Genomic DNA, 13,426 nt, shown 5'->3' with positions numbered 1-13,426 from the left:
TGGGCAAAATAGTGAGGGAAAGTAGAAGACACATAATGGAGCATGGCATGTTTGGGGAGCTACATTTTCCTATTATTGGATTTGAGTACTAATTATCATTATCATAAAGAACTTTAGAAAATCTTTTGCATAAATTTTACCATATGATTTTATGAAATAAAAATTACTACATATGTGCAAGGGGTTGGGACTTGGTATAAATATTTAAAAACACCATTTATTTTTAAGTTTTTGCAGGGCCGCTTTCACATCCTTGTTACGTAGGCTATAAATCAGAGGGTTCAGCATGGGAATCACAAGGGTGTAAAACAGTGAGGTCATTTTGTCCTGATCTAGAGAGTAAGAAGAACTTGGCCGGAAATATGTGAAGAGCATGGTGCCCTGGAAAATTGCAACAGCAGTTAAGTGGGAGGCACAGGTGGAGAAAGCTTTGAGCCTCCCTTCAGTAGAGCGGATCTTTAAGACTGATGAGATGATGTAGCCATAAGAGACCAGGACTCCGGAAATGGTACTTAATTCAATCAAACCAAAAATGGTGAATAATACTAGTTGATTCACTTGTATATTAGAACAAGAAAGGAAGAAAAGTGGAGGTAAATCACAGAAGAAATGATTAATCTCATTAGACCCACAGAAACATAAGCGGAATGCCAATGTTGTGTGTAACAAAGCATCTGCTGTTCCCACCAGGTAAACTCCAGCCATGAGCAGGAAGCATAACTTGCTGGACATTTCTGCTGTGTAGTGCAGGGGGTTGCTAATGGCCTTGTACCGATCGAAGGCCATCACTGCCAGCAGGACACACTCGGAATCTGCAAAGGTGCAGGAGATGAAGAACTGCAGAGCACAGGCAAAGAAAGGAATTGACTTGTTCTTGCCAAATATGTCAACCAGCATCTTGGGCCCAATTGCTGTGGAATAGCAGAGGTCACAGAAAGAGAGGTGGCTGAGAAAAAAGTACATTGGAATGTGAAGCTGGGGATCCACTCTGATTAAGAAGATCATTCCAAGATTTCCCAAAAGATTAATGAGATAAACAAGTAGAAATATTGTAAATAGGGTCACTTTCATCTCAGGATTATTGGTAATTCCCATGAAAATAAATTCAGTCAATGAGGAGCAATTTTTTCTGTCCATTTTACTCTCTTCTTATTCAAAACTTCTAAAATACAATGAAAAAATTACAAATGCATATTTTGCACTTTTGAACATCAATGGTATATTGCTAAGACAGAATAACATTGGTTTCCTTATTGTCATTATTACCCAAGGAAAATTGCCCACCATATTTCATTTCTTAAAAATCATGGTTATGTTTTTGAAAGTGGATATAAAAAAATAAATATTGAGGTAGGCAGTACAGAAACTGATATAATTCTACATGCCATTCATGATCTCTGACTTTCCACAAGTCCCCAAAATTTGTTTCCTACTTTATTTGTTTCAAGAGGTAGAATTGCATACATGGAAATCACATTTGGTATTCAAAATGATATGGAGAAACACAGATGCCAGAGAGACAACTTGTAAGATATAGGAATAAGAATTTTATACGCATAAAGAAATTTGTATGGACAAAAAATAAATTGATTACTCTCACTGTATTTCTAAAAAATCATGACTTATTGAAAAGACATTTGTGCTCATTCTAGAAATATGGAGCAAATCCCAATTACTTCTGAAAATTACTGTTACTCTATTGGCCTATGATTCTTTAGTATTTGATTAGACATGAAATAGGTTCTGTTTACCATTTCAAGAGTCTGTTTTAATTTTACTAAAGTACTCATTACCTGTTTATGGAAGTGGTCTGGTACCAAAAGATAAGTCCTATGACCAAAGAAGTCTGTTAAAAGAAGGCAAAATGGACAGAATTTAACACACAAACTTGCTTTTCATTACATTTTTTTTGTATTAAAAATGGAAACAGAATTAGGATCAATACCTGTTCGTAGATATACAAGCCTCTTGGTTTATATATATTCATGCCTATGTCTGGTACTAATATGTTTCTCTTGAAATACGAGAACTGAAATGTAGGTGATGTGTATTAGTGGGTTATTTTAAAGTCTAAGAGACTATGTAGCTCACATGAAGTTGAATTTGTACATATTGTTATCCATAATATAGTAAGTCAAAGGTTTTGGACAAGAAACAAACTTAAACACTCCTTCAATTCATGTACGTATGTGCATGCATAATAATAAAAGAAATTAGCATTTTCATGAATAACTATTCTAAAATACAATACTTTCAATGTTATTATGTGGATATTATTTAATTCAATCAATTTTTTTCCTATTCAGAGGGGGAAGACGATCATCTTCAGGCATTAGATAGAATAATCTATGGATGTCAGTGAACAAACATAAAAATAATTCCTTTACAAAATTCTCATTTTTTTTCCTAAAGAAATAATATTTGAAAAATTGTTCCCTTTGTCTTTACATCTGGAGACTTGAGAACCTACCTGAGATGAGCAGGTCTTTGGTAGCTGAACACTCAGCAATTAGCATTTTATTTTACTTGGTAGCAACTGGGACTTCAGTTTCTGAAGCTCTTTCCCTCAGGGTTTGATGTGTTAATTAGATTCCTGGTTCAGTATTGCCCCTGTGTGTAACGCAATGGCTTAGCTAATGTTAAACTTCAATTCTTTACTATTTTCACCAAATTGATCTATATCAGGAAAAAAACTGTAAAGTATATATACATACTGCTACGTATAATCAAAATTGTCACTCTCCAAAGTGGAAATCAAATGAAACTCATACAGTTCTTCAATCACTCCTAACTCTTATATTGTTCTTCAGTTCTTGATTTTTGAAACATTTTCCTTTATCATCTCACATTAGGAACATTATTACCCTTTGATATCATTTTTTTAATGTTATGATTAATAGGCTATTTTTTCTTCCTTTTTTGGTGGGGGCGGCTACCGGGGATTGAACTCAGGGGCACTGGACCACTGAACCACATTCCCAGCCCTAGTTTGTATTTTATTTAGAGACAGGGGCTCACTGAGTGGCTCATCACCTCACTTTTGCTGAGGCTGTTTTTGAACCTGCAATTCTCCCTTCTCAGCCTTCTGAGCAGCTGGGATTATAGGCCTGGCTATATTCTTCCTTTTAAAATAAACATTTCATTTGTATATTCATAAGGCTGTGCAGCCACCAACACTATCCAATCACTGAACATTTGTTATCATTTTAGTAAGAAAAACGTCTCTTAGCCGGCACCTTACTTCTCCCTTTTCTGCTAGCCCTGGCAATCTTTAACCTCTTCTGAGGCTGTGTGTTTCGTAATAAGGAGAGTACATATCAACAGAAGTCTAAAATATATGGCCATGTGTCTCAGGCTTCTTTCACTGAGTCTAATATTTCCAGGAATCATCTATGATTTTTCATGTGTCAGAAAACCCTATTTTGCAGAGCTGAATAACATTTATTTTCATGTATGTAATATATTTTCATTATCCATTCACCAGTTATGATTTGTTTCTACATTTTCACTATTATGAATAATGATGCTATAAGTATGCATATCAAAGGAATCTTTAAAGACAATATTTCCTGTTGCCATACTCTCAGTCCCCAAAGGAAAGACATCACCCACATTAATTTTAGGATTAAACCACATTCTTCACACATATACACACTTGAGTAAAGGCTAGTTTATTCTACCAAAGCTTATCTACTGCATGTAAGACCTTAGGGACAAGATCAATGTTTATTCTCTGTGTCCCCTATGAAACCTGAAATGAGGATTTTCAAAAATAATAGTTTGATATTATTTTTTTAAGAATTTTAGGCTAGTAATTAGTGATCAAATGTAGAAATATACTGACTTTGTGAATTATTGTCTTAATGATAGAGTCATATGTGCAACATTGACTCACATAAGAATTTTGACATGGAAAATCAATATAAAAATCAAATATTTTGTTCAAAAATAATTTAGTTTGTTATTATTCTTAGTATTTCCTTTCAAAATTAAAAACAATTGGAAGTTTGTCTTTTTTTAATCTTCAAAAATCCTCCTTAACAGATAGTAATGAAATTCTCTGGATGTGAGGTAATATCTCATTGTAAATTTAATATGCATTTCATACATCTGTAAAGATGTTACCATTTTTTACATACCAGTTAAACATATGTGTGTTTTCTTTTAAGAACTATCTCTCAATATTCTTTGCCCATTTTTATGTCTCCCATCAGATCACTAATGTTTGCCTTATATATTTAGAAATTCCAATATGAGTGCATTCATATTTATAATTGTTATGTCCTCTTGATGAATTGACCCTTTTATCAGCACATAATGGTCTTCTTTCCTCTTCAGTTTTAATGTCATTTTTTTGTCTTAAGTAAGCATAAGTAGCCCTATTATTTTCTCTTTTCATTTGCACTAAAGACTTTTGCTTCTCCTTTCACTCTCAAACGATAGGTGTCCATTAAGGAAACATGAATTTCCAGTAGGCAGCAAATAGATAGGTCTTAATTTTTCAATCTATTCAGGCACTCTATGATTTTTCAATTAAAGAATTTAATGCATTTATATTCAATGTAATTATTGGTCATTGGGACTTACTAGTTCCACCTCATTATTTTCTGGTTGTTTTAAGAAGCCTTTATTCCATTTTTCCTATATTACAACCTTCTTTTGTAGTTTTATGGTTTTCTGCAGTGCTAAGTTTTAGGTATTTTCTTTTTTATATGTTATGTCACTACCATAGACATTTACATTGTGGTTACTTTGAGGCTTATATAAATCCACTTGAACATACAAATGGTTATTTTAAGCTGATGGCAACTTTGGTTGATTTGTTGTTAAATTATTTAATTTTGTTGAATTATTAAATTACTATTATTAAATTTCATTGTCTACTTAAACTATATTTCCATGCTATTCTCTCATATTTTATGTATTGATGATATAATTTATTTCTCATAACTTTTATGCTTAATAAAATATTGTATATTTAATTATTTTAATAATTTTACTTTTTAACCTCTATACTGGGAGAGATAATTGATCAGTCACCATGATGATGTTAGAATATTGATTTGACAATGTACTTTTACCCATGAATTTTATATGTTGTGTATTTTCATGCACCTAATTATTATCCCTTTTCTTCAAAGTAAAAAAAAATAAATAAATAAGCCCTTTAGAATTCTTATAAAGCAGTTCTAGTGATTTTAAACTATGTTTGTTTATTTCAGAAAGTCTTTATCATTGTTTAATTTTAAAAATACAGGGTTGCTGGTTAAAATATTATTGGTTTCTAATTTTTTTTTTTCTTTCAAGAGGTTAAACATGGAATCTCAATGGTCTCTGTTAGTCTGTAAGGTTTCTGATGTAGAAATATTCGGACTGTCTCTGGATAATCCTATTGTACACAATTCCCTTCTTTAAAAATGTTCTGTCTTTACAGTTTGTCAGTTTGTTTATGACAGGTTTCAGTGTGGGTAGTTTTTGAAGAATCATATTTGGATCTATTTCTTTCTCCAGTCCTGGAATGTTTTGGCCTTGTTTATTTTAATATATTTCAGTTTTTCCTCCACTTCTCCTTCTGTCACTTAGAAAATGCATAGGCTGTCATGATTTATGGTGTATCCTATGTCAGTTAAATCACCATGGTTTCTCATTTTATTCTTTATGCTTTATCGAACTTCAATAAGCTTTACTTCTGATTCATCTATATTTTGTTAGTAAATCTCTATTGAATTTTTTAATTCAGTTATAGCATTATTTAGATCTATGATTTCTTTTTGCTAATATATATATATATTGCTAATATATATATAATATATGATTTCTTTTTGCTAATATAGATATATTATATATATGATTTCTTTTTGCATATATATATATATATATATATATATATATATATAAAAAAAAAAATCTTGGTTAAAATTCTACATTTATTTTTGCATTGCTATCTTGAATTCTGAGTGCATTTCTTTGATGATTACTTTTAATCTCCAGTCAGTTCAATCACAAATCCTCACTTCACTCATGTCAGTTTCTGGAGGTTTATCATGCCATCTTCATTGTCTTAATTTGGAATGAGTTTCCCTGGTTTTCATTTTCCTTGATGTTTTTTTTCCCCTTTTGTCCAATAAGAATTATGTAAATCTAATCCCGTTTGCTGCCAGAGTTGGTGAGTTGAGAGCCAAACTTTGGAGGAATTTGGAGTTTATAATGCAATGTGAAATATAAGCCCTCCTCACCCTAGGAGGACATCAGTATTAGATATTCATATACCAATTTTATGTCACTCTACCTAGGACATGTTCTATGTGAGAGTATATCTCACAGTATTCTAGTCATTTAATGTGGATATTTTCTCAGTGACCAAGTGGGTTGGATCTCTCAATTTGTCTCTGATTTTCTCTCAAAGAAAATGGATCAAAGAATAAACATAGATTTGGTGTATTCACAAAAGAAAGGGAAGTTGAGTGGCTAATTTGTCATGTTGCTGATATTATTCCCTCAGTAATATGTCATATAAATAGTTTGATTATGATATAGCTTAGTATAGTCAGTTTTACTTTGATCCTTATTATAGATCTTTGAATTTTCTCCAATTGAATATTTATATTTTTCCCAAATTTTATAGCTTTTAAACCATGATTTCTTTAAGCAAATTTCACTCAATATCTCCAATCCCCCTTCTTTAACTCTTATGGTATGAATGTTAGCTGTCTTAAAGTTGTCCAATAAATATTATGGGTTTTCTTCATTCTTTCTTATTTATTTGTTTCTCTTTTTCCCCTTTGAGTATATATTTTTAAAATATTCTGCCTTAAGTTCACAGATTCTTTCTTCTCCTTAATAAATTATACTGCAGATTTTCCTATTGCATTTTTATTTCATTAAATGTTTTCTTCAGCTCCAAAATTTCTGTCTGGTTTTACACACAGATGTAAACACAAGCTCCTTTTTAGTTGATTTGTTGTTAAATTATTTAATTTTGTTGAATCATTGCTCTGTATTTTTTTCATGTTGACTAAGATTCCTTAAGCTCACTATTTAACTTCTTTTAAGGCTATTTATGGGTGTCCCTTTCTTTGAAGACAGTTAACAGAAACTTACCCTGTCTGGTGTCAGTGTGGAATGTCTTTCCCCCATAGAACATGTGAGTATCTTGTCTGAGCAAAGTATAGGGGATCTGCCTCCAGTGAGGGAACAGTGTCAAGATCTTTATGAAACCTTTTAGCTTAAGTCAGTGTTGGTGAAGATTGGATTGATCCTAGTGATCAACATTGTGGATTCTCAAAGTAGTGATAAGGGCTGTAGGAGACTTGGTTGGGGAAGCCTCCAGTGTCATCCACACTATATTTTTTTCCCAGTGATGAAATAATTCTTAAGGGTATTTCATTTGGCACTGAGTCCAGGTTGCTTATGGTGAGAGTGGCAGTGGTGTCTGATGTGCAGAACCTCAGGAATGGGCAAGGAACTTGGGTCTTAAGCCTGAGTGCCCATGAAGAAATTGTATCTCTGAGGTTTAAGGCAGTGGTAGCATCTGTGCTCATGATGCATTTTCTCCTGATATATTATTGGCAATGGTGTACCAAGTGTGAGTGCTTGTTGAGTAGCTGGAATTCCAGGCTATAGAGCCTGAGTGTATGAAGAAAACTGCAGTTTTAGAGGCCAGGCAGTGTCGGGTTGCTATGGAAGAGGAACTTCATCATCTGTTCCTGCTCTTAAACCAAAATAACTCAGACTGGGTAACTTATAAACTATATAAGTTCAGTTTCACAACACTGAAAGCTGTGAAGTCCAAGATGAAGGTGTCTTTTCGGTGCCACCAAATGGCAGAGTAGGCAAAAGCTATATTGTCACATTTAAGAGGTGCCAGAGAGTTCCAATTTTGAAAGGGTACTAAGAGTTTATGAGGGCAAAACCGTCATAACTTAATACTTTTGCTGAAAGTCCTGCCTTATAATACCACAATAGAAATAGGTTTTAACATGAGCTTTGGAAAGACAATTTCCAACAATAGCAATAGTTGTCCAAAGCATAGGTACACTCAGAAAGATTGTGTTGGAAATGAATGGAGATACAGCAGTTCTGGGGTGCAGGGCACATACTAACTTGCTAATGCAATAGAGCTATTGGCAACAGTATGGGCATGCACAGAGAAACTGAGCATCTGGGTGCAGAATTCAATCTAGCTTGCAATTCTGGTGATTCTGGGGTCTGAAGCATGGATGCATATACTGCATCTGTGTAACTGATGTCCAGGGGAGCACTTGTGGAAAGGCCGCAGCATTGGGGTGAGTGGTATGTGTGTGTTCGAAAAGGATGTTGGTTTTATTCCTAAGGTGACACAATAGTAATCCATTAGTGACAAGTTACAAGCAGCAACATCTCTCACTTTAGGGTTGTCCACAGCAAGACACCCTCAGGGGCAAAATATTTTTGTGTTTCCAACAGAGCACATTGTTGGAGACAAAAGATGGTACCCACCCTGTGGCTCATACCGGCCACACTCTCCTGTCTCTTATTTCTAGCCATCTACAAACATCTCAAACATTCTATTTTCCCACTAGTCTTCTGTGAATTTATCCTCCATTTCTCTTTTCTTTCTTTCTTTTTCTTTTCTTTTTTTTTTTTTTTTTTTGCCCTACTCTGTTATAGCGGATAAATAAATGTCTCCTTGAGTCATCCTGAGACTGCTATGATTTTTGAATAATTATCCATTTTTCCCCTGGGGGAATGATGTCTTCTATGCTAAGTTGATAATACTACTCTTAACTCACCAAAATCAAGTATGATAAACTAAGGGAGAAAAAGATACAGCTCCTCACAATTTTGTATCTGAAGGTACATTAAGAAAATTTTGTCTTCCATCCTCACAATTTTGAAATATGCTTTGTTTATTAAAACACATCTTCCTATCTTCTAAAGTCTTTTTTCAATTCTTTCTCCAGTGTTCTATAGTTCATTGTAGAGATCTTTCATCACTTTTGTTATATTTATTCCCAAGTATTTTATTTTGGGGCAGCTCTTGTGAATGGAGTAATTTGTTTTTAAAATTTCTCTTTCAATAGATTTATCACTGATGTGTAGGTATGTGTTTGATTATTCTTTCTCCCGAAATCCTAGCAAGAATTCCATCAAATTACATGGAGGACTGTTAGTTGGTCATATTGGGATGCCCATGCTACTGAACCATCAGGAAAAACGTCCTGATTGTGGTGATTGTCTATAAGTTATGTTGTTACTTCCATATAATGAGGAAGGTGGGCAGAATTTATGGAAGGCAGGAGAGCCTTTGAAGTCTCTTATATTATGTTCACTCCTATTGGAAAAACTTAATAGAAAAGTAAAACAGTTCAATATAAAAATAACTACTAGTGAAATGGACATTTTAACAATAATAGTTTGAATACTTTTACCAGAAAAGAAATCATAACAGTTGAGGTGTTTGTTGAGACTGAAGAGAGTTTGAAATAGATTATTGAAAAAAGTAAGTTATGTGTTCCAGCTGTAATGATATCAACAGTAGTTGAAACAAAGATTGTACTACTTATTTATCTCTAGAATTTTCATACACTCACACACACAAATAAATATCCAATATTTCCCCCATCGTCCATTCTTCTGCTTCTTAACATAAGACATGGTAATTGTGGCTTATACTTCTAAATCAACAGTTTAGTGATTTAGAAGTATAAAGTAGTACAAAGTTTCGGTGGACATAGCTAGAAGAATCCTCCATCACCCCAGATAGATAAAGTGACATGTAAAATTCTGTATATCTTCTTTATTCAGTTGTATGCATACATCTGTTTGGAATAAGCACACTTTTATAATTGGTTTTATTTGAAAATTAAGTGTTTATAAATGGCACACTGAAAAGGCTGGATTCTTCTGGGTATCATTCTCAGTAGGCTCCTGGCTGGGAGCTACATTTATCCAATCAATTCCTAGGTTAGAATTAGTTTAAAGAAGTAATTATATGAGACTTCAACATAAACCTCCTAACCCCATAATACTTTCAGGTTTCTACTGCCAATATTGAAATGCAGAGTAAGTTCCTTTTGATACCAGCACAGGGACCACACATAGTTCAGCAAAGATGCTTTAGAAAGGTCTTAGTCATATTGTAGGTAGGTGGTCAGCTTCTCAAAATGATGATTGTGTTGGATCTAAAATACAATTTCAGCTTTGCTAGCTGCATTACAGCCACGGGAATTCAGCAAGCACCTGCCATTAGTGAAGAAATACAGCAGGCTCCCTGTATAATGAGGAGGGCAGGACTCCAGGAAGCATAGCAGATGATGGCAGCCCTCAGGGTGCTTATTAAGCATGCTGAGTTGAGCCAGGGTTTCTCTTCATGCTGCTCCAGCTTGTACATTGGAATCGCCTGAGGAACTCTAAAAACCACTGACACATTCTAACTTTTACTATTTTCTTACTTAGAAATAATCATGTTTTCTGAAAAACAATATAATGTCTGTGATATAATTATTGACTACCAAATGGCAGTAGTATAGCAAATGTAAGAATTTAATTTGCAACTTTAATCTACCCAATGTAGATATTATCACTAATAGATGCTTAAGTATGTCAAGGATGTGACTGGCATAAAAAGTTTTGTTTAGAAACCCTGCATCTAACATGCTCTGTATGATTATAAACTTGGTTGAATAACAGTGAAACCAAATTCAGGATTAGAGTGTTCAGTTTGATTGTAGTTTGGAGAGTGTGTGCTCTCTTCTTACCAAATGAAGCACCAGAAATGCTGAAAAAGAACATTGTAGGAGAGAAATATCAAGAAAATTTATATAGAGAACTTTAAAACTGGCACTAAAATTATTTTGGCTGTAATAGAGAGAATATTGTTGTAAATATACTTTTACTCAGGTATTTCCAGATCAAAGATTATAAGTATTTATTATCACAGAATAATATTTATGAACAGCAAAATGTATTGGTTTCTGAAATATATTTTGCAATGAATTCCCACTATAGTATTCTACCATAGCACTGAAATGATTTCTCCATGAAGACATTGGTACACACTGTCATAACATAGTGGCTCACACTGTTTCTGAGATGCCACAGAATGTTCCATACTGTCAGCAATACTTTGGCAGGATAAACAATAAGAGATAAGAAAAAATACAATTATTTTTTTTATTATAATTTACCTCTGTTGCTCAAGCTGCTATTTAGACAAGTTTCCAAAACACTCTGGGGTAAACTAAGTGTAGAAAATTATTAAAAAATAACTAAACTGACCTTTATAAAACTATTTTTTAAACTTTTGCATTCCAAATGTTCCTTATTATATGATGTGCCTTCTAATTAATGTGCAATACAACTATATAAAGTAAAAATCATTTAACTGGTAAAACTGTACAGATATTATTCTTAGCACTTAAATGTATCAACACTACTGACCACTAAAATCAATGATACAGGTAAAAGTATTCTCTCTCATTTTCAGGCAAATGAACTGTGGCTGAGAAAAGTACAGCAATTTTTTTCATTGTACCATTCATTATCCAGGAGCAGACATAACATACATATCTAGGCAATCTGGCATCTTCTCTTACCAAGAAACCCACACTTCTGAGACATTCTGCATACATATGTATCCACAGTTTTCTGAAATATTTAGTATATCATGACCCAAACAATTTTAACATACATCCCAAGCCTGTAACCAAACACATATTGAAGAGCAGCTATTATTTAGTTGCTTAATAAACAAAACATTTTTTAATGTTTACTTTTATCATGGGATTATAAAAAGCATTTGACTGTGTGAAAAAAACAAATGTGATAATAGCCTGTTATTGATTGTGTGAAAAAAAACAAATGTGATAATAGCCTGTTATGCAAGTAGGTGTGTGCCTGATGGTAAGGTTGCTGTAGGTGCCCATTTAGAGTTATTAATCAGGGAATTAGATGAATCTTGAAATGTTTTCTCTCATGAAGAATTTACCTTTGATTGTAGAGCTTTCTTCTCTGCATCTTTTACATCTTTATTTCTCAAACTGTAAATCAATGGGTTCAGCACTGGGATGATAATGGTGTAGAACACCAAGATAATTTTAACAGTGTTGGGAGCATACACAGACCTGGGATGGAAGTAAATGAAGAGAAGTGTCCCCTGGTAGATGACCACAGAAGTCAGGTGAGAGGCACAGGTAGAGAAGGTTTTCTTCCTCCCACCAGCAGAGCGGATCTTTAAGACTGAAAGAAGGATGAAATAGTAGGAGGTGATGATGATGATGAAACAGATAATTTCCACTGAGCTGCCATATGTGGAGAGGAGCCACTCATTAATTGATGTGTCTGTGCAAGAGAGCTTAAGGAGGGGAGGGAGGTCACAGAAAAAGTGGTTAATGACATTTTTGTCACAGTACTTCAGAATAAAGGCAAAGGATGTGTGAACCAGAGAGCTCAGGTTGCCTCCAATGTAGGACAAGACAATCAGCCTGATACAGATGCCCCGTGACATCACAACTGTGTACAGTAAAGGGTTGCAGATGGCCACATAGCGGTCATATGCCATGGCAGCCAAGATAAAGTCTTCAGTATCTGCAAAAGTGCAGAAGAAATAAAACTGCAGGGCGCACCCATAGTAGGAAATAGATTTGTTTACTGAGAGAAAATTGATCAGCATTTTGGGCACAATGACTGAGGAATAGCAAAGGTCAACAAAGGACAGGTTGCTGAGGAAGAAATACATGGGGGTTTGAAGTTGTGGATCTGTCCTGATTAACAGCATCAATCCAATGTTCCCTGTTAAGATCATACCATACAATACGAGAAATATGAGGAATAGGACAATCTGCAGTTCAGGGCGAGTAGGAAAACCCAGGAGAATGAATTCAGTGACCAAGGTGTAGTTTCCCTCTGTAAATTCCATCTTCGGTGTGATTTTCCTTTTATAAGAATTTTAACCTTCTAAATTAACATATAGATGGAAGGAGAATGATAATGAGATATCCAGGTAATGTACTGTTTACAAAATAATTAACCAGTAAATACATTATGATCAAAGTTTCTAAAGCATAAACTAGGAGATACATTTCATAATTTATTAGCTATCAGATTTCATAGTTACATCTTTTATTTATTCAATCAACTATTATTCCTGTCATTGGACATTTGGCTCCCTGTGAACAGGAATCAACGTATGGTTTCACTAACATTTTCAGTCATAAAACAATAGCCGGCTAAGAGTACTAACAAAGCAATAAATTAATGGACTGATTGATGATGGTATAAAGAACATGAATATATATATATATATATGCATATGTATATGTATACATATATATATATATATATTTATATAATATCATTTAAAATTGATTCCTAGACTAGTATAAAAATGAGAACTTTAGAACAATGTTTTCTAAGATTTAATGTACGCTAGTGTGTTATATTTCTT

At 33.8% G+C, this 13,426-nt stretch overlaps 2 protein-coding genes across 2 annotated transcripts; both read right to left on the bottom strand.

The window, feature by feature from the left end:
- Positions 1 to 204: 204 nt before the first annotated feature.
- On the bottom strand, positions 205 to 1,140 carry LOC114093758 (olfactory receptor 5W2-like). Its single transcript, XM_027936655.2, has one exon. The coding sequence runs from the start codon at positions 1,135 to 1,137 to the stop codon at positions 205 to 207; it is 933 nt and encodes a 310-aa protein (XP_027792456.2). The 5' UTR covers positions 1,138 to 1,140.
- A 10,813-nt stretch (positions 1,141 to 11,953) lies between these two features.
- Positions 11,954 to 12,898, bottom strand: Or5i1 (olfactory receptor family 5 subfamily I member 1). The gene has a single exon (XM_071617070.1). It carries the CDS (start codon positions 12,896 to 12,898, stop codon positions 11,954 to 11,956), a length of 945 nt encoding a protein of 314 aa, XP_071473171.1.
- Positions 12,899 to 13,426: the final 528 nt, after the last annotated feature.

Source organism: Marmota flaviventris, chromosome 9, assembly GCF_047511675.1.
Source record: "Marmota flaviventris isolate mMarFla1 chromosome 9, mMarFla1.hap1, whole genome shotgun sequence".
NCBI lineage: Eukaryota > Metazoa > Chordata > Mammalia > Rodentia > Sciuridae > Marmota > Marmota flaviventris.
This window is presented reverse-complemented; position numbering and strand designations above follow the sequence as displayed.

What these genes read in the sequence shown, in the direction of transcription:
- Or5i1 (XM_071617070.1), bottom strand. Translation starts at nt 12,898, where the DNA reads ATGGAATTTACAGAGGGAAACTACACCTTGGTCACTGAATTCATTCTC.
- LOC114093758 (XM_027936655.2), bottom strand. Translation starts at nt 1,137, where the DNA reads ATGGACAGAAAAAATTGCTCCTCATTGACTGAATTTATTTTCATGGGA.